Raw genomic sequence first — 19,598 nt, 5'->3', positions numbered from 1 at the left:
CAGCGTGTTCCACATAAATAAAACAAATAAACAAGAAATCATTACAACATAAAGTGCGATGGAGACTGGCGGTCTAATAAAATAAAAGTGACAAATCATACATATGATGATAGTATATAAAATCTTTATTTGGAAATTTGATAAAGTTTAAAAATGTACACAAGGTATGTTTTCATGTCCCTTAAAAACCCCACAAAATATTACAGTACTCACAAATTAAACTATAGATTTTACCTCATGAAAATGATATGAAATACCTTTAGCATACACATCCAAAAATGTAAATTCTCCCCACGCTTGGAAGTTTGTCGAAACAAATCAAATGTTTCTTCCATTCTGTCAAATGGCAAGCCCAAAATTATGAACACAATACTGTAATATTCTTTTATGATGATTGTGTTGTATAATTTCATAACTACATACAATCCACAGACTCCCTTTCTGTTGGTATTTTCCAAGTCAAATTCACATACTACTTAAGTCATATTTTTACACACTTCTTTTCCAAATCATTCTTACATGATTATTTAGTTGCCAGTTTTCTCAAATCAAACAACGCTAGTTCTAGCTTTAAATAACAATACAGTTTATAAAAATAAGAATTACCTAGTATACAAATTATAATGTCAGATATTATGAGGATAGTTGATATTTCATTTTTAATAAAATTCTTATATAATTTTGTAATATTCTATTTCTAGTAGTAGAAGTATTATTATAAAGAAAAGTATCAAATGGTATACAACTATATTTTATGAATAGAAATTAAAAATGTATTTATAGTCAACTTAAAAATCATATAAAACAATTCATAATCATAAACCATTATGGAGCTACTGTATATTATACAGTAATAACAATATAATGCAAAATATATGCCATATAATCATAATAGCTAAGTATATACAGTAACCACGTTGTTTTAAGTTACTGTAATGTAATAGTTATAACATTATTATATGTATAAATGTAATATTCAATGTTATACAGAAAGTACATTAAGCAGGTAGCCTTTTACGTAACTCTGTACATTAAAAACAAGAGAAAGAACTATATCCTATAGTGTCATTAATTACAACACAGATTTGAAAAATATATTTATTACAAGTATCTACAAGTCACATATACACACAACATGAATTAGAACATTCAGCAAAATTACTATTGCATCCTCATCTAAAAATATAAATAAAAAAAATTGTTTAAAGATAATCATTTTTATGAAAAAAGAATCAAATTTTTAACATTAGACAACATGCCCACCCTCTCCCCCTCCCTACAACATTGTCTCAAAACAAAAAACAATACAATATCTGCTGTGATTATTTCTAACAAGGCTAAGAATCATGACTCAAACTTACAAGGCTCAAGAGTTTTCATGCCAGCTTACCCGCTTGCAAGCAACTCGGTTGTGCTCCGGGTAACTGAACTCAAACATACTGAAAGTGTTTAAAGTAACTGAACTCAAACATACAGTAAGCGCTCCAACTGAACTCAACATATACTAAGCGTTAAGTAACTTAAGTAAAAAATGACCTCTTCAAGTAACTGAACTGAAACATGAACACTTCTAGAATTAAACAAAAACATGAGCACTCTATGTACTAAACTCAGACATGAGCACTCTATGTACTGAACTATGAGCACTCTATGTACTAAACTCAGACATGAGCACTCTATGTACTGAACTATGAGCACTCTATGTACTAAACTCAGACATGAGCACTCTATGTACTGAACTATGAGCACTCTATGTACTGAACTATGAGCACTCTATGTACTGAACTCAAACATGAGCACTCTATGTACTGAACTCAAACATGAGCACTCTATGTACTGAACTCAAACATGAGCACTCTATGTACTGGACTCAAACATGAGCACTCTATGTATTGAACTCAAACATGAGCACTCTATGTATTGAACTCAAACATGAGCACTCTATGTATTGAACTCAAACATGAGCACTCTATGTACTGAACTCAAACATGAGTACTATGTATTGAACTCAAACATGAGCACTCTATGTATTGAACTCAAACATGAGCACTCTATGTATTGAACTCAAACATGAACACTCTATGTATTGAACTCAAACATGAGCACTCTATGTATTGAACTCAAACATGAGCACTCTATGTACTGAACTATGAGCACTCTATGTACTGAACTCAAACATGAACACTCTATGTACTGAACTCAAACATGAACACTCTATGTACTGGACTAAAAAATGAGCGTTATACAGTATAGGTTTAACCAATGTTCAATGAATTTTAAAATTAAACAGAAAAGGCCATTTTTTTTAACTCTGGGTAAAATAAAAATTCTAGAATTTTTCTAAAATTCTATCAATATTTGAACGATAATGAAAGACAAATAAATTTTTGCATATGAAAATGCATTCAAATTGTTAAAAGTAACAGACAGACCCCTGATTGTCTTTCCACTCTTCAATTTAGTTATTATATTATAAAATAATATTAAAAATAAATCTTTTCTATGCAGTATAATTTAATATTGAATACATCAGTGTTGGGTTTCACTGAAATGTTGCTAAGGGGTGTAAGCGGGTGGTGGAGGCATCTCTGTAAGTTGAGGAGCACTTCGTAACTCTGCCTCCAGAAAGTTATCCCAATCATCCATCAGTCGCTCCCGTGGGACGACTTCATATGCTGAGTACCGCCGTAAGAGGTTAGTTGCCGAGATGATGACAGACAGGGAACCGGCTCCAGCCACGAGATAAAAGCCGACGTCGTATGATACCGATACTTTACTTCCTTCGGCTAACTTGTAGCTGTTCAAAACTTTTTCCATAAGTGTTGTTACCCAGTAACAGAATCCGCAGATGGTTACACACAACAGAACTAAAAAAAATTAATTAATTACTTTTATTATTATACAGTTGATGAGATTATATTAATTTATGTACTGTGGACAATTTAAAATATAATAAATTTTGAATAATAATGATAATAATTTTGTTATTATAAACATTCAAATCCTAAATTGAAGTAACTCTAAATCAAAGTAATGGAGCTGTAGCTTAATGCTTGCCTTCCAATCCCAAGGTTCAATCCTGACCTAGTGCCAGAATTGTAACTCACGACTCTTCCAACTCCACTCCCTAAGCTTCAAATGAGACTTAGTTTATAAGCATGATAAATTATAAAATAGTTTATCCATAGTTTTTGGCGAGTTTGTGCTCACTGTTGGATGCGTATGAAAAAAAAAACAAAAAACAAAAAAAGTTTTTAGAACAATTTTGAATTACTTAGAACATACTGTACCAACATGGACATGTTTTGCCAATAAATCCCACAATGCAACATAAAAAAATGGCACATGGATTGAAAAACATATTGTAGTCAACATACACTAACCATATGAAATAAAATGATCATGAGAGGGCCTACCTGTTACTATATTTCCAACCGAGTGTCTCCGTATTGTCTTTATGACGTGTTTCATCGGACCGAGCGTATCAAGGAAAAATGCGATTAAACTACTGATGATAGACAGGAAGATGAAACTGATGTTAATTCTCATTATTGTGACAACCTGAGAGGTGATACAATATTCCATGGCTGAAATAAAACAGACCAGAGTTATTAAGGATTTCAAAACACACACACAGTCCCACACACATACTGTATATTATGAAAACTGTACATCCATACTATTTTTGTAAGAATAAATGTCATGTTTTTTGGTTTTTTTAACCTTAAATATAGATATGATTAAAGAAGGTTTTATTGAATCATGATTTGTTTCTGTGTAATTTCACACTGCTGCTTCTGTTAAAGCAATCATTAAAAACTAGAAAAAAAATCATGACGTTTACACAACACCCCATTGTGTTTCATTTTAATTTAAGTTCAATTATTTAAATACAATCATCAATGGTACTTATTTAAACATATGAATTACCGGTACATAAAAAAGAATACATCTTTATTTACAGTAGTACAGTAAATACTGTATTATATTGTTAGAATGTATTATTACATGGTACATGAAGAGAGTCAAATGTCTAGTTTATGAAGGAATATTGAAAATTCCCATGGCTACTGTAAATGTGTCAATGGTAACTGCATTTAAAAAACAATTGTCACCTTTCCAAAGGGTGTAGACATAATAGTGCACTTTTTTTTAGACATGCATGAATAATCTTGTTTGTATTTTGAGGAGAATATTTTGCATAGTAGTACAAAGCATAATGCACCACAAACAATTTAGCATAATAGTTTCTATGTTTACTTACAGTACAAAAGTAGAGTGAACATTTGTGATGCTTGAACAGATTATGACATTACTTAAATAATATTTGTGGGAATTGTTCACGTAGGATGTGACGATGCACATTCTGTTAATTTGTTTTTATCTTATCTTATGACAAGGGCAGATCCAGGATTTTTAAACGGGAGTGCTAATTAAAAATAATAATAATAATGTACTGTATCAAAAAAAGTAGTTCATAATATTATTTTAGATGTCAAAAGGTGGGTACTGGTACTGTACATCCCTACTAATGCTTTATGATGTCAAAGTAAAGTTGAAAACAACTACAGTAAAAGGTTGAATATAATCTGAATATGTTTTAAATTGTCAGAAATGTTATATTGGGGGAGATCGTACAGTGCATGTCATGTTGGCATCAACTAAAATTTCACATTTAACATTGAGTTCATGTTTGCTTAAAACAGCTATTGTTTGTATTGTATTTAAAATGTACTGTAAACCTGTTTTACCTATTGTGGCTGTAACCAATCCAAAGTTACCTTGCAGGCTGCAGTGTACTGTAGCATGTACTTTTTTTGTCCCATTATCATCAATATTCAATATTTAATAAATTTAAAAATGAACATTAAAAAAAATGTTAATCTAAAAACAATATAAACTTACAAGGGGTATTTTCAACATGTGGTGTGAGGAATTCATATGCTCCAATATACTCCTTGTCACATTTACCGCCATGAAGACTGAACCATTTCTGCTCCGCCAGCGCAGCGATTAAGAACGCGATAACAACCATGCCCATGATTGCGGCTACAAGGTTTCGTTCAGTTGTCTTTGGTCTGATTTGCCTGCTACGTCGATGTCTGTGATGACGATGTCTTCTACGATGTCTACGACTTGACCTGCCAGAGCTCGATGAAGAGGTGGTCACCGTGTTTGCTGAAGTCGTGTTGTTGCTATTACTGCTTGTCATGATGCAATATCTTCTTTATTGTTTACGTTTATTTAAGAATTATTAATAATGGCGAAAGTTGTGTAGATATTAGTTATTACTATTCAGAATTGTTGCATACTACTACTGTAGCTTTTCCTGAATTTTCCAATTAGAATTGATGATCACTTATACTCTAACAAAGAAAAAATGGTTAATAATATTATGTTATATATTAATATAATCAATATTAGGCTAGTCTAGGCCTAGGCCCTTAATTAATATAATAAATGTACTATAAAACATCCAAAACAGTTTATTGAAACATGAACTGTTAGTTACAAAATGCCAATAAACATTCTCAGGTTAATTTGTTTTAACTAATGAAATAAACCAATACAGAATAATAAGTTATATCCATTACAAGTTCTAGCTAGGCCCTATATGTTTAGTTTCTCGTATAGATAGGCTAAGCCTCCTGTTGTGTAGGCTAGGCTGGCTAGGCTAATTGTGTTTTTCGCATTGCTTGCACCCGTAGTCGAGAGGTAACAAGGAAGTGCCCACAAAGGTTGTTTAAAAATGATAATATAGTACATCTTACACGATTATATTAGTACATGTATGTCCTTTAAATATTAAAGATACTTACAGTCATATTTAAATGCACAATTTCATTACATAAACATGAAATAATATAGGTTTTTACACGCTTAGTTTCTTGAGATTATTGCTGTCGTTCTTTTCTTGTTTTTATTATTCCCGACACCCTATAGATGGCGCTGTTTTGTTTTTCCAAGCTATCACACAAGGAGATGATGAATGATAAATTTAAATGTACAACAGTACAGTAGTATGGTAATACAAATACACACCAATCAATATAACTGAAAATTCGATATATTGCAATAGTGATTTATCAATTCTTTTATGATTGACAACTAAAAATACCATACAAACAAAAGTTGACAAATGGAAACATATAAAGCAATAAATTGTACATTTTCTATCTATGATTCAGTATTTTATTAGAGTAAAAGTCAAAGGCAACACCCTAATTAAGTAAATAAATAGTAAAACAACCCTGAAGAATTAATGTTGAGAAGACAACAAATGGCGTTTAGGGGCAGAGGTAACGAAAACTTTATAAAAAAAAGAACTATATTATTTATAGTGTATAACCACTGTTGTCTAGATAACCAATTAATGCATTAAGTATCATCACGTCACTATTTTTAAATATATCAATCAACACATTCTATGCTAAATTTTGACAGTAATAAATAAAATAACTGTATTATATTAATTTTAGAGTGGCATATGTAGTTTTGTAGTAACACATTTTTTATTAAACATGATCATTCAAATTTTACCACAATTATTACATTTTATGAACCCAAAGATACATGACATTAACTGTTTAATAAACAAAGATATTGTGTGAAAAAAAACCCAAAATAATATTACTTTATGGCTCCAAAATTTCCTATTTCAGGAAAATTATTGTAAATAATTTGTTTTGATTCAAGAGAACCAAAGAGTTGAACATTATATAATTTATTTTAATGATTTAATACATTATTGTTATAGCAGCAATGCATGGCATTATTAAAGTGCACATTATTATTGAAATGCAATCTAAATTGATTAACTTCAATCTAAATTAATTAAATTCAATCTAAATTGATTAAATTAAATCTAAATTGATTAAATTCAATCTAAATTGATTCAACTGTTAAATATATTGATTCTGAATATGATTCAGGAAAACTGTATACAATTGTTATGATTCAATAAATTATTGACATGGAATGAAGTGTTAAAAGCTGCATTGAATTTAAATACAGTACTGTCTATTATAAATATATAATACAGAGAAATATATACAGAATACCATGCGGTAACAAACATTAATACTTACAAGGTATTCCATACCAAAATTACTGTATAATTATTGTTGCAATTAATTTTTTTCTACTACATAAATTATTATTTTAAACAGTTTTTATCACCAATGTAACAAGAGCTGTGGTAATTAGTATTATGGGAATTATTGATTGAATTGCACCAAATCTAATAAACAAACACATTTTAGTATGCATGTCATTGTTATTGCTTTTACACTATACTAATAATATATATAAATGATCAATGTGATGCCAAGGTATGGTGGTTGATAATGTGATTAAAAGATGTTATGTTGCACAAGCACAATTTAAAAAAATAGTTGGTTGGATCAGGGAAGACTGAAATTACACTCACTCTTCCCTGGTTGAATTAGGTTAGAGCAATATAACAATTTTGTAGGCCTGATAATAGCAATGATTATCTGATTATGATGCCTATGATAGTAGTAGAAGTAACGCTGAGGACTCAATTGACTGGAGATACTGTACATCATGAGCTAGAGACATTAAAAATTAATTATAATATTTCAGGCTTGTTTCACTGCAATATAACTAAAATATTTTCTGAATTTATTGGAAACTCATGATTGTGTTTTTAATAATATCAGTGCATTCTCTCATCTGTTCTTCCGTCATGGTAAGCGGTGGAGTGAAGCGTATGATGTGGTCGTGCGTCGGTTTCGCAAGCAGGCCGTTGTCACGCAGTTTGAGACACACCTTCCATGCATTGTAATCTGTGAAAGAAAAAATAATATAAGAATATATTATTGATATTATGTAAGATCCAGACAACATTCCAGCAAGGCAAGAATTATTGTTGCTTATCAGTTGTTTAAAAGCACTTCATACGCCATGGATGTACTGTAATTTTGGTGGAGGTGATACCAACCTTCAAAGTCTTCCAACCACCCTAAAGCTTATTATATGGTCATCCACCCAGCATAATTTCAACATAGTACCCACCCAAAACACCTCTGTGTACCTCAAATTACAGTTTTATTTATATACCACCCACTCTTAAGTTCCCTAGATACATCACTGCATACCTGCTGTATCTTTAATAACAATGGCATTCATCAAGCCTTTCCCTCGTACAACTGACACGATATCTTTATTCAATTTGCTGAGTTCTTCACGCAGAATAACACCAAGTTTATCAGCTTTGTTTGCCAAGTCCTCTTCTACCAAAACCTGTACAAAATATTTGTTAGAAATATTTAGTCTTAAACCAAGCTGGTTTATTAATCTCACATCTAGGTATGTTGGTTACCTAAGCCTCATGACGAACCTCAAGGGTTAAGCTCTGTCTACACTATCACACTATATGTGACAAAACAATTTGATGTGTCCATATATGGACATGATGATGTCATATCACTACCATATTTGGGAATATCTCTACCATATTTAGTCACATCTCACTTTTTTTGTTAAAATAGTTTGATAGTGTAGACAGAGCTTTATTTGGCTGAAATCTAGGGAAGTAGGTTATTTAATAAGCCTTATGCCGAACCATATTGATTAGTTATACTGTTATCATCTGGGCACGTTGTTTACTTAAGTTTGATACCACAGAGCAAAGCTGCTTGGCGTGGTTGACTGTATGTTTCTATAGGCAGTGAACACACTGTGAAATGGGTATGTAAATTAGTCTTTCCTATCAATAGCCAATATTTGGTGTAGAGGCTTTTTTTCGACCATGTATCAAATTCATTGTTTACACTGCCTTTTTATCTATTGACAATTTTAACTGTGGAAATAGAAAATGTCACATCAGATGCACAGTTAAACATATTAATAAATTAAACACACAGTTGACTGGTCCATTGGTTACTTTGTTAATAAAATATTTACTTTTCTTTGAAAATTACTTTTCCACTATCAAATATCTATTTACATTGAAACACATCTTTATGTATATTAATTTAACTGTAATAAGGTTTCAAGTGTATACCTCTAAAGCTGTGATGGCTACCCTACAGGCAAGTGGATTTCCACCATATGTGGAGCCATGTTCTCCAGGTTTAATTGTCATCATCACCTCATCATCTGCTAAGATTGCGGACACCTGTAGAACAAATTATGCTATTTAATCAAAAAATAACTAGCCATGATTTGAATGTACAGTATATGTATAGTTCATTTTTCTTTTGTTACTTTATTAATTGTATTGGTTCATTTATTCATTGCCTTTTGGAGGCTCAATCTTTAAGCCAATTTGAATCCTCCTCACATGCATGTCATTATGTTTTTTGGAGGCTGATTATTAAAACCAAATTGAGTCCTCAGCACATGTATCTAAAAATGACTGTCGTTTGGAGGTAAATCTCAAAGCCAATTTAAATCCTCCTCACATGCATGTCATAATGTCCTTTGGAGGCTGATTATTAAAACCAAATTGAGTCCTCAGCACACACCTGATATTCTTATTTAGTATGGGAATGGGTTGGTGCACAGCACAAGCTTTTGGTACATACTTACTGGATATACACCACCTGATAATGCTTTTCCTAGGATAACTAGATCTGGACGAACGTTCTCATGATCAACACATAGCATCTTGCCAGTTCTGGCAAGCCCAGTCTGCACTTCATCAGCGATCCACAGTACCTAAAGTTTCAAAGTGTTTTGTTTACTAATCATATTTGTACAATTTAATATCTTGTCTGTAATGCCTTTTATTCACAACATTGAGTGCTATCTTCATTTTTTCTTAAAAAAGCAAATCTTTCTATTCATGTACTGTGTAGGCTGCATGTATTGAGTAACTAAAGGATTGGTATGTATGTGGGTTTCCCTATAGTATGAGGGGCTTCTTCCAAATGTTAGGCTACTTTTTCAAAGTTGTTCTATGTATGCCTTTACATTGTTTTCTTTCCCAAGGCTACTCACATTCTGTCTGGTACATATGTCTCTTACTCCTTGCAGATAGCCTTCATGGGGAACTACAACTCCTGCCTCTCCTTGGATAGGTTCTACCATGAAAGCAACTACATTCGGATCCTGGCAAGCTTTCTAAATTAAAAGAATTGAATATATCGTTTATATAACAAGCATGCAATATACATTAATAATAGTATAGTTGACAAGTTTTATAGACCAATTCCCCAGATAGTAAATCTATCTGCTATAGGCGATTTCAGTTTGTAGTTAAGAAGAGGTCCAACAACTTTGAAAAGGTGTCTGGAGTAGTGGCACTTTAGCTTGGCATGCTTACTTTACAAAGCAAAGAGAAACTTTAATTTCCCCGATGGAATTTAAATGAAAATGACTTTTTAAAATAATGTACTGTATAATACTATCTCACTGGACCTAAATCATTGCTATACCGATGTAAAACAGCTGTTTTTCACAACAAGAATTGGGGTGTTTATTTAATTGTATGACAAAAAAGGGGGGTGGTAGAAGAAGAGGGGAGGGGACGGTAAACCTACTGTACCTCAAGTGCAGCTAGGTCATTGTATGGTATCAGTTCAAATCCAGGCATGTATGGACCAAACCGTTCGTAGCAGCTAGGATCAGTTGATGATGAAACAGCTGCCAAAGTTCTTCCCCAGAAATTGTCATTAGCAAAAATAATCTTCGCCTTGTTCGCTGGTACTTTCTTAACATCATAGCCCCATCGTCTTGCCAGTTTGCAGGCTGTTTCACCGCCTTCAACGCCTAGGTTTTGAAAGGTTTTACTATTATACAGATACTGCCTGGTTAGAGGTATAATATAACATTTGATATCATCCGAGAAAATGACATTTTTTGCATTCTAGTAAATAATAGATTACGTACAGTAAGATGATATAAGAAAAACCATTTAAAACTAAGAAAACCAAACTCTGTAAAATGTTTCATGAAAAAAAAAGAAACACTACATATTTAAGGAATGAATCCATTAGGACATTTTGTTGGGTTCCCTACGGCTGCCCATAGTGTTAAAACATATATTTTTGCTTGTTCATTTCACAGGAAAGTGTTTTTTTATTATATGATTATTAATAATGGTGTCCCAAATAAGGAGTTACTGTATTCAATACCTGTATTCATTGGCAGTACTTTGTCATAACCAAACATCTTGGTGATATACTCTTCATACTCGCCCAATACATCCGTGTAAAATGCCCGAGATGTAAGCGCCATGATGTCTAGCTGATCTTTCAGGGCATTTATAATCTTGGGGTGACAGTGACCCTGGTTGACAGCCCCATAAGCACTCAGAAAGTCATAATAACGCTTGTTGTCTATGTCCCATACATGTACACCTGTCGGTCAAGGCAAAATGGGTAAAATGTATTGTTACTGTAATATAAATTCAAAGGACAAGGCTACTGAGGGAAAGCTGCACTCCCCATTGCTGGAAAAAGGCTACACTCACAACTACTTACTGAGGTCATTAAGCTAAATACACTACTTCTGGGGCAAAGCTGTACCCGCATTTCTGGAAAAAGGCTACTACTACTGAGGTCAAGCCATATACACCACTGCTTAGGCTAAGCCACATACACCATTGCAAAGACAAACCTGCACACACTATTGTTGGGGAAAACCAACACAGACCTTTTTAAAGAAAATGAAATTCGATGTACTATCTTGATTTCAGATTTTTATAAAACATAAGAGGTTCTTAGAGTATAGTTTTTAATGAAATAACCATGATTATTTTAAAAATTCAAAATCTGCAATCAAAAGTACACATTTTTGTATCACACAATTTGGTACTAAAAACAAACCAATTAACATAAAACACTACTTGCATAATGGGGGAAATGAGGCAAACAGGTGTTCACTAATTTATGTGCATAAAATAAATTGTAATAAAAAATCAATCAAAACAAGTAAAACAATATAGAAATGTTTACCTTTAGTTCGGGTAATTGCTACGGGCAAAGGGCCGTAATTATGTGCACCATACTTGGCCTCTCTGTCAAACACTTGCTGGGAAGTTGTCGCAGGAACTGGACGTGTTATTGTGCTCTGAGCGCGGGTCAGCTTGCTCACAAACTGTTGTCCTCTGATCACATGTTTGCTGAACATTTTCTACAAAATTAAAGAAAACTGATGTAATACTGTCAGCAGGGTCAATTACAGGGACTTACTGAATTGACTAACATTACAAAGCTGTTTTGTTCCCTGAAAAAATAATTCTTAAATTTTTTTTTTAAATATGCCATTTTAATGTTGCATAATAGTTATTCCAGGGCTGAAAATTAACGGTCGCCCGGTCGCCAATGGCGACCTTTATTTGGTAAGGGCGAGTATTAATTTTGTGATGGTCGACCCGTCTGGCGACCTCCAGAAACTGCATCCACCTACCTTTTATAACTAATCTAGGCCTAGGCTAATAATATATAAGCTAAGTTATAAGCTACAAGCCTAATGGCAGTCCCTCGTTTTTAAGGATCGCGAGCGCGATCGTGCTTATCAACAACCTTCAAGGAGAGCAACTAATCGCGCTCCATCTCACAGTGCGAGGTTAGGTACCAAAAAAGGGGATTCCCCTGCCTGCATTCAAGGGCGAGTTTACTTCATCGCCTCATAGTGCATCCAGTACGGTGTCATAGAAATACCTCTTTTACAGCAAGCACGTCATGTCCCAACCAATAATTGTTCCTTTTATGCTTACTGCGTGTTTTTATGGAACGAGTTTATAAAATTTTTTTAATTTTAAAAGGAAACATTAATAGGAGGCCTAAATATAATGTTTGTTATTTAAAAAGCTTAGTTGCTTTAATTATGTCATTGATGGATTATTTCTTCAAAAGTTCCAACCAATTTTGGTCACTCAAATCCTCCTCAAAACACGTGCTGACGTGTGACGTCATCATCTTCTAGAAGCTCTCTCAGGTAGCTCTCCCCAATTGTGCGTGCATGTGTGACACATGTAAACACGATTAAATATCTTTCTTAATTATTTTAAAATGATACTTTGTAACTTATTATCAATATGTTAATGGCTATTGCATGTTAGAATTGTATAATTTATGAAATACAGGTAGTTTTCTGTCTGATTTCTAGGCCAACAAGCTAGGCTAGAAAAGCTAGGCCTAGCCTAGGCTAAAGACATGTTGGTCAGGATTCTCCAGGCTCCTGAAACCCAATGTAGGCCTACCCAGGCCATACAAAAAATTGGCTTGATTTTTTTCAATGACGATCCCCACGGAAAATATTGTGTGAATGTGGGTATGGGAGGGGAGGGGAGGAGGGGGGATTTTGGGGAGAGTAATTTAATTATCAAAAGTAATAAATGATATAATTGGGAGGGGTGGGGATAAATTCCGCCCCCCCCCCCCCCACCCCTCGGACACAAAAAAAAATGTAAAAAAAATTAATAAGGGCCAGCCATTTTTAATAAGGGCGACCATCCTTCAACTTCAACTGGCCCTGCTGGCCACTATGGTTTAAAGGTTAATTTTCAGCCCTGTTATTCACTTTGACGAAAAATTGGATTTAAAAACAAAATGAAAAACGGTAATTTCAAGAAAAAAAATAGACAAATTGGTTGAATTTAACCATTTATTTTGCCATTTTAACAAGTGAAAACATGATTTTTTAACTTTAGAGGCAATTTGGTGTAACAAAATATTAAATAATCGATCAGCCTCCAGAATGTACACAGTGACTACAAAAAAAGAAAAAAAAAGAAAAACACATGGCTGCGATAGGCCTATTATTTGTATCTATACAATCTGTGTAAAAAGTAAACAAAAACTTTAATGTTAAAAATCATAAAAGGCCTTCCTCTAGCTAGGACCGACTAGGTCTAGCCTAAATCTCTTCCATGATTCTAATAATAATAGTAATTACGATATTATGTAACAAAGATGCTGGTAAACTAGCTAGGCCGAACTGGTGTCCGCCTTTAGACCAGTTGAAACGCCAGCCGACGGCGGTAAGTTCATGTTGGTTCGATGGCCTTTAAACTAATTTAATTACTGCTGACTGGAGGCATTTCCTACCTAGGCCTAATCTTAACCAATTCTCAATATTTTCATAACAATTATCATTTCATTTGCAACCTCTTCTTTCAATTATGGTAAATTAAACATAGCATAACTAATTAATAGTTCAAAACGTTCAAATAAGTAATATTCATACCAGTTTTATCCGTATATCTATTTAGGCCCGGTCAAGTAGGTGATAAAAACACGTTTATCTCGACGAGTTCCCAATCAACACATGCCTCCTCCTGCCTGCATCCTGTGCGTAATGCATGGCTGCATTTTCGCACTGCCACGATTGAAGTATGGCACGTCGTTTGTGCATTTTTATTAGCACGAAAATAATTCCAAATTCAAATATTAGTTAGGTTTATTGCTTTATTTTGCTAAGGCGACTATTATTAATGACACGAACAATATATTTTAATATCTTCAATATCACTATTTTTTTATATAACAATAGAACAAAAGCTCGGAGGTGCCCTTTAATAAATATTTCAAATTACACAACCTTTATCTTAGCAACTGTTCTACGAAGTAGAAATATATACGTTTAATAAATGAGAAGACTACATCACAGACACGTGTTAATTTTTTCTCGTAAAACGGTTTGATACATTTCATCACTTCATTTTATGTTCTTACTCTCCTGTAAAAAAAAACCAAAAACATACTTTATAAAATACAACCTAATAAGTTATGCATAAAAAAAGCCTAAAATGTGATTTCATATGTATTATAGTGATGATCTCATTAATGTAAATTAGATATAATCGCCTAATAATCGCCTATTAATGGTTTAATGGTTTTAAATGTGTATAGCGCAAAATACAAATAGTTTGATGCGCTGTTTAATACAAGTGTAAAAAGAAAGAAAATGTTATTGTTAAATAAACCAGGAAAAAGCCTAATAAAACAAACAAAGACAACAGAAAAAAGTCCGAAAACGGAGTCTCACATTACCAAATAGGCTCAGCTATTTATTCATACGATGTGAGCATCTTGCCTAACAAACAATAAATACAAAGCATCCCCCACACCTCAATTCACTATGATCGTACGTACCCATTAATATATAACAAAAGATTAGGCGAATCATTGATGCCTTTTAGTTGATCACGTGACGCCTCATTTAAAAGCAAACTGGTTAGTTGACCTGGACTTAATGTGGGGTCACGGCTTAAGTGGAGTGCACATACACCTACAAAAAATGTTTAGGTTTAAAAAAAAACAAATATAGTTGTGCAGTTGTTTGCACAAAGATATTCCAGTATTTTATCCACATGAGAGGGAGGCGGCTGGTCATCCTCTCCAAAGTAGTACTGTAGTTTTTCAAGACTACTCTTTCTTAACGTCTGCCTACAACGCAGTAAATGGCTGGCATCGACAATGCAAATTTTAAAAACGAATTTAATGCGTACGCGGTAAGAATAAAATAGTGCGCAAACTATAAGGTATGTATAGTTTTGATTATAAACTCACCTGCGACATGAGGTGTGGCCATCGATGTACCGCTGATGGTTCTGTAGTGGTCATCGGCTCCATTGTATGCAGCTGTGATATTTCTACCTGGTGCAAAGATGTCCACACATCCACCATAGTTGGAGAAGGATGCTCTGTTGTCCAAAATATTTGTGGCTCCTACTGTAACAGCCTATAGTGCAGTAATAAATATAAATTTTGTTTTATAAATTACTTTTAATTTACCTTAAAATTACTTAATTTACTTTATATTAAATATGTCTCTTAAGACGCCTCATAAATAAACGTTACGATTATATAAATAGGTGTCGTGGCTCTGCATTTATAAAAAATTTAAAAAAAAATCACTATAAAAGAAAAATAAACGTGTGTGTGGCTTTCGAACCATGGCATATCAAATACATCTAGTGCTCTATCAAGGATTTGAACCAGAACCACAACCTTGATCGTCACATACCTTTGCAGCTCTTGCTGGTGATTTTCTACAGGAATCATAGTTGTTGTTACCAGCAGCCACGAGTGATAGAATACCGTCATCGTAGAGTTTATTCACGGCATCATCAACAGCTGACGTCGCACCACCTCCTAGAGACATTGACGCGACAGCTGGTCGAAGAGCATTTACCGAAACCCAATCCAGAGCTGAAATTTAGGAACATAATGTTATCCCATTCCACATAACGATACTTATGCCTACTATTTTTTATACGATAGGTTTTCTGAAAATTCTATTTAATATCTTTCTTGCATTTATTTCCAAAAATAAACTGAAATATTATTCTTATCCTACCGGCTATTATTCCAGACCAACTGCCACTACCGTTGCAACCGAGTACACGAACTCCGTAGATATTGGTTTTCTTGGCAACGCCATATTTGGTTCCGCCAACCGTCCCACTGCAATGCGTGCCGTGGCCCCTACAATCTGTGCCATTGCCCTTAGAATTTAGAAAAAGTGGTAATTTAATTTAGAAAGTTAAATCGTGAAAACAATTGCTCCAAATTTAGAAAAGGTGGTAATTTAATTTAGAAAGTAAAATCATGAAAACAATTCTTGAATGTTCTACGAGTGTTCGACGACCGGCCTCAATAATGTCCCCCTTTTTCCCTCTTGTCAGTGGATGTTGCATTCAGGTAGGCCTATATTCATGTGTCCTTGGATTAGACATAAGCTATAAGGCCTATAATATTATATTTAATCGCAGACATACCTCTGGGTCGTCCATAAAGTCCTTCACAAACTGCGCCCTATCACCGAATTCTTCATGCGTTGTACGTACACCAGTATCGAGTACGTATACATGCGCTCCACTGCCATCTCCTGAAATACAAACGTTTAATGTGCAACATGACAATAATTGTTATTGGAAAACGAGACCATTTCTTTTAAAAGGATTCATACCTTCTGGAACAAACGTGTTGTCCAGTGGCAGACTGACTTGATCGATCCTGTCCAATCCCCAAGTTTCATCAGCATATGCAAAACCATCTTCTTCTACGTACTTTATTAACGAGTGGCTACGTATCTGGAATAAACACATTAGACTGCCATATTATCTTTGCATATCATTAATAGTATTATATAAGCTTCGTCTAAAACTCTGTCCACACTATACAACTAGTTTGACCAAAAAAAAGTGTGATGTGCCCAAATATGGTAGTGATATGCCAAAATATGGTAGTGATATGACATCATCATGTCCATATATGGGCACATCACATTCTTTTTGTCACATAAAGTTTGATGTGTAGACAGAGTTTTATGGAACCTATTCGTCGACATAACCGCTTCATTGTGTCAAATCAAAGCACTAGTATATTGCGTATCGTCACCAGTATCGTTACCATCGTTCCTGGCATCCTGCATTCTTATCTATAATCGTCATCATCAGAAACTCACCAATTCAATGGCAGCTACCGGTGCCGTAAAACTAAAGCCCTTTAGAACCGCATTGTACCTGTGCTTGACGTCGAAGCGAAGTCCTTTTTCATAGATAATTTCTTGTAACCGGTCTAGTATTACCGCATTTACATCAACTCCATCCTAATTGAAAACAAAATTGTAAAGTATCAAAAAGAAACCACTATTATGGGGACACCTTTGGGACTTGACAAAATGTCCTCATACAAGCTCTATAGACTTACCTTAAGTACAGCGATGTATTTATCAAGTATATGATCTTCTGTGCTCAGCAGAGGTGCTCTTGACTGAGCATATCCGACGAAAGCAATGATGAAAAACAGAGGAATGGATCTCATCATTTCAGATCAACTAATGGAAGTCTGATTATATTATAAAAATAACAAACATTAAACATTTTTAGAATAGTTTAAGAAAATCCTACAGATTGACTGTATGGCTTAATACTGCAGCATCAGTATAAATGGGTGATTTTTAAGCGATTTAACCTATAGTATATACTGTAAATTATATTGTTACTACATTTCTACGACAAACTCAATTCATTTGAATAACATACTTACTAGATAGAAGAAATGTAGCTGCGATGTGGTATAAGTAAAATCGAGAACAAAATCTAAATAGGTTTACTCTCTGACTTGATGATCAATGTATTGCCGTTTTTTATCATTATTCATACAATTCGTATCAGGATAAAGCACGTATTGGTGCTATCTGTATGTACCTTTGATATTACTGATGATTATCGTTACAGACTTTGCCTTTATACATCGTTATACCGTTAGGCCTCTGGGGCGGATCCAGACATTTTTGAGAGGGGGGGTCCGCCGATAAAAAGGGCACATCAGATATTGAGTATTTGAGCCACAGCCCCCCCATGGTGGGGGTTGTGGCGAAGCGAATTTTGTTACAGGACACACTTAGATGGCCGGAAATGGCACTCTCGCACGCAAAATCCATGATAAATGGCACCTTTCTAGTTCGCCGGAAATGACACTTATTAGCAGGGTATAACGATGCAAAATTAAAAGTTGTTATTTTTCAACCAATTTAAACATTATCTGTTGGTATTTTGTTTCAATATTCCAATAAAGAAAGAATTACGAAAATCTGACTTGTAGTTTTCGAAATATAGGGTCTAAAACATTGCCGAAAATGATCGTTTTTAGCCACGAACGTTGTAAACAAATTGCGCCATTTTTCGCTAAAATAATTACATATAATTACGTTTTATAGTAATTTCTTTTATATATCAACATTGGAAATATCAATAAAATATGTTATTAAATGTTTATAAAATATATAGAGTTGTTTATTTAACGGAATTCGTACAAATTCATTGCTCTAAATTTGTGTAGTACCGTTCAGTACAGAGAGATCACGTGACTTCTTGGTACACGCGAGATAGAGAAAACATTCCGCTGTGGGTGATTCGCGTCCACCAATCAAATAGCCAGAATCCAAAATCATTCAACCGTGAGCTCTGCCGATCGCGGGAAAGCTCAGCTTTGATTGGCTTACGATGACATCATATCACAAAATGGTGGTTTTGTAGTTGAGCCTCACGTAATTTTCACAAATATTGTTTCAAAAATGAAATAAATGAACCTTCTTTATGGTATGTGTGATTTTTCTTTAAAAGATTTGAATAATAAAGGCTTCATATCGAGAAAAAAACATTTTTTTTGGCACTTATAATAAATATTTCTCAGAGAAAAAAGCACATGGCTTCAACTTGTAGAACTATATTATCTTGGCATAGGAAGACAAACAAATCCCAGGTCATGAGAGGCTCAACTACAAAAACAAGGTTGAATAGTCTAATTTCGATGATTTTTTAGTAAACAATCTACCGCGTATGGTCGTACGCGCTAGATAGTACGATATTTTAACTACATTTTTTACATGTTTGGTTCGATGTAATGGAAATAAAAAATAGTTGATCTGATGGAATGATATGTAAATAAACAAATACTCAAAAGAATTATGTTTACAGTTCAATTATTTTCAGAATAATAATACATAAAAATGTGTTTACCAATGGACAAATAATCGAGTCAATGACATAGCGCGCATGGTAACGTACGCGGAGTTGAATCGTAAAAAGTTTACATGCGCCCTCTGTAGTATGTGAAACGATCTATTTTTAGAAGTTTAAGTAGAGATCATCACGCGTCACCATAGTCCATGGG

At 33.9% G+C, this 19,598-nt stretch overlaps 3 protein-coding genes across 3 annotated transcripts; all 3 read right to left on the bottom strand.

Moving 5' to 3' along the window:
- Positions 1–102: 102 nt before the first annotated feature.
- Positions 103–5,924, bottom strand: LOC144837635 (transmembrane protein 127-like). Its single transcript, XM_078692833.1, has 5 exons — positions 5,820–5,924; positions 4,906–5,366; positions 3,417–3,587; positions 2,184–2,867; positions 103–1,567 (listed from the first exon to the last, which is right to left on the bottom strand). Exons 2-4 carry the CDS (start codon positions 5,210–5,212, stop codon positions 2,557–2,559), a joined length of 789 nt encoding a protein of 262 aa, XP_078548959.1. The 5' UTR covers positions 5,213–5,366; positions 5,820–5,924; the 3' UTR covers positions 103–1,567; positions 2,184–2,556.
- A 254-nt stretch (positions 5,925–6,178) lies between these two features.
- LOC144837487 (ornithine aminotransferase, mitochondrial-like) lies at positions 6,179–14,263 on the bottom strand. The gene is made up of 9 exons (XM_078692624.1): positions 14,161–14,263; positions 11,925–12,102; positions 11,103–11,327; positions 10,514–10,737; positions 9,967–10,089; positions 9,556–9,684; positions 9,029–9,142; positions 8,121–8,265; positions 6,179–7,808 (listed from the first exon to the last, which is right to left on the bottom strand). Exons 2-9 carry the CDS (start codon positions 12,097–12,099, stop codon positions 7,645–7,647), a joined length of 1,299 nt encoding a protein of 432 aa, XP_078548750.1. The 5' UTR covers positions 12,100–12,102; positions 14,161–14,263; the 3' UTR covers positions 6,179–7,644.
- A 373-nt stretch (positions 14,264–14,636) lies between these two features.
- Positions 14,637–17,345, bottom strand: LOC144838123 (aqualysin-1-like). Its single transcript, XM_078693482.1, has 8 exons — positions 17,331–17,345; positions 16,888–17,011; positions 16,697–16,806; positions 16,276–16,423; positions 15,943–16,127; positions 15,486–15,657; positions 15,069–15,204; positions 14,637–14,652 (listed from the first exon to the last, which is right to left on the bottom strand). The coding sequence occupies exons 1-8, from the start codon at positions 17,343–17,345 to the stop codon at positions 14,637–14,639; spliced, it is 906 nt and encodes a 301-aa protein (XP_078549608.1).
- Between the last annotated feature and the right edge of the window lie 2,253 nt (positions 17,346–19,598).

This window comes from Antedon bifida, chromosome 3 (assembly GCF_963402885.1).
Source record: "Antedon bifida chromosome 3, ecAntBifi1.1, whole genome shotgun sequence".
In the NCBI taxonomy this organism is placed as follows: Eukaryota; Metazoa; Echinodermata; class Crinoidea; order Comatulida; family Antedonidae; genus Antedon; species Antedon bifida.
Note: the sequence above shows the minus strand (reverse complement) of the source record. Positions and strands in the feature narration are given on the sequence as shown.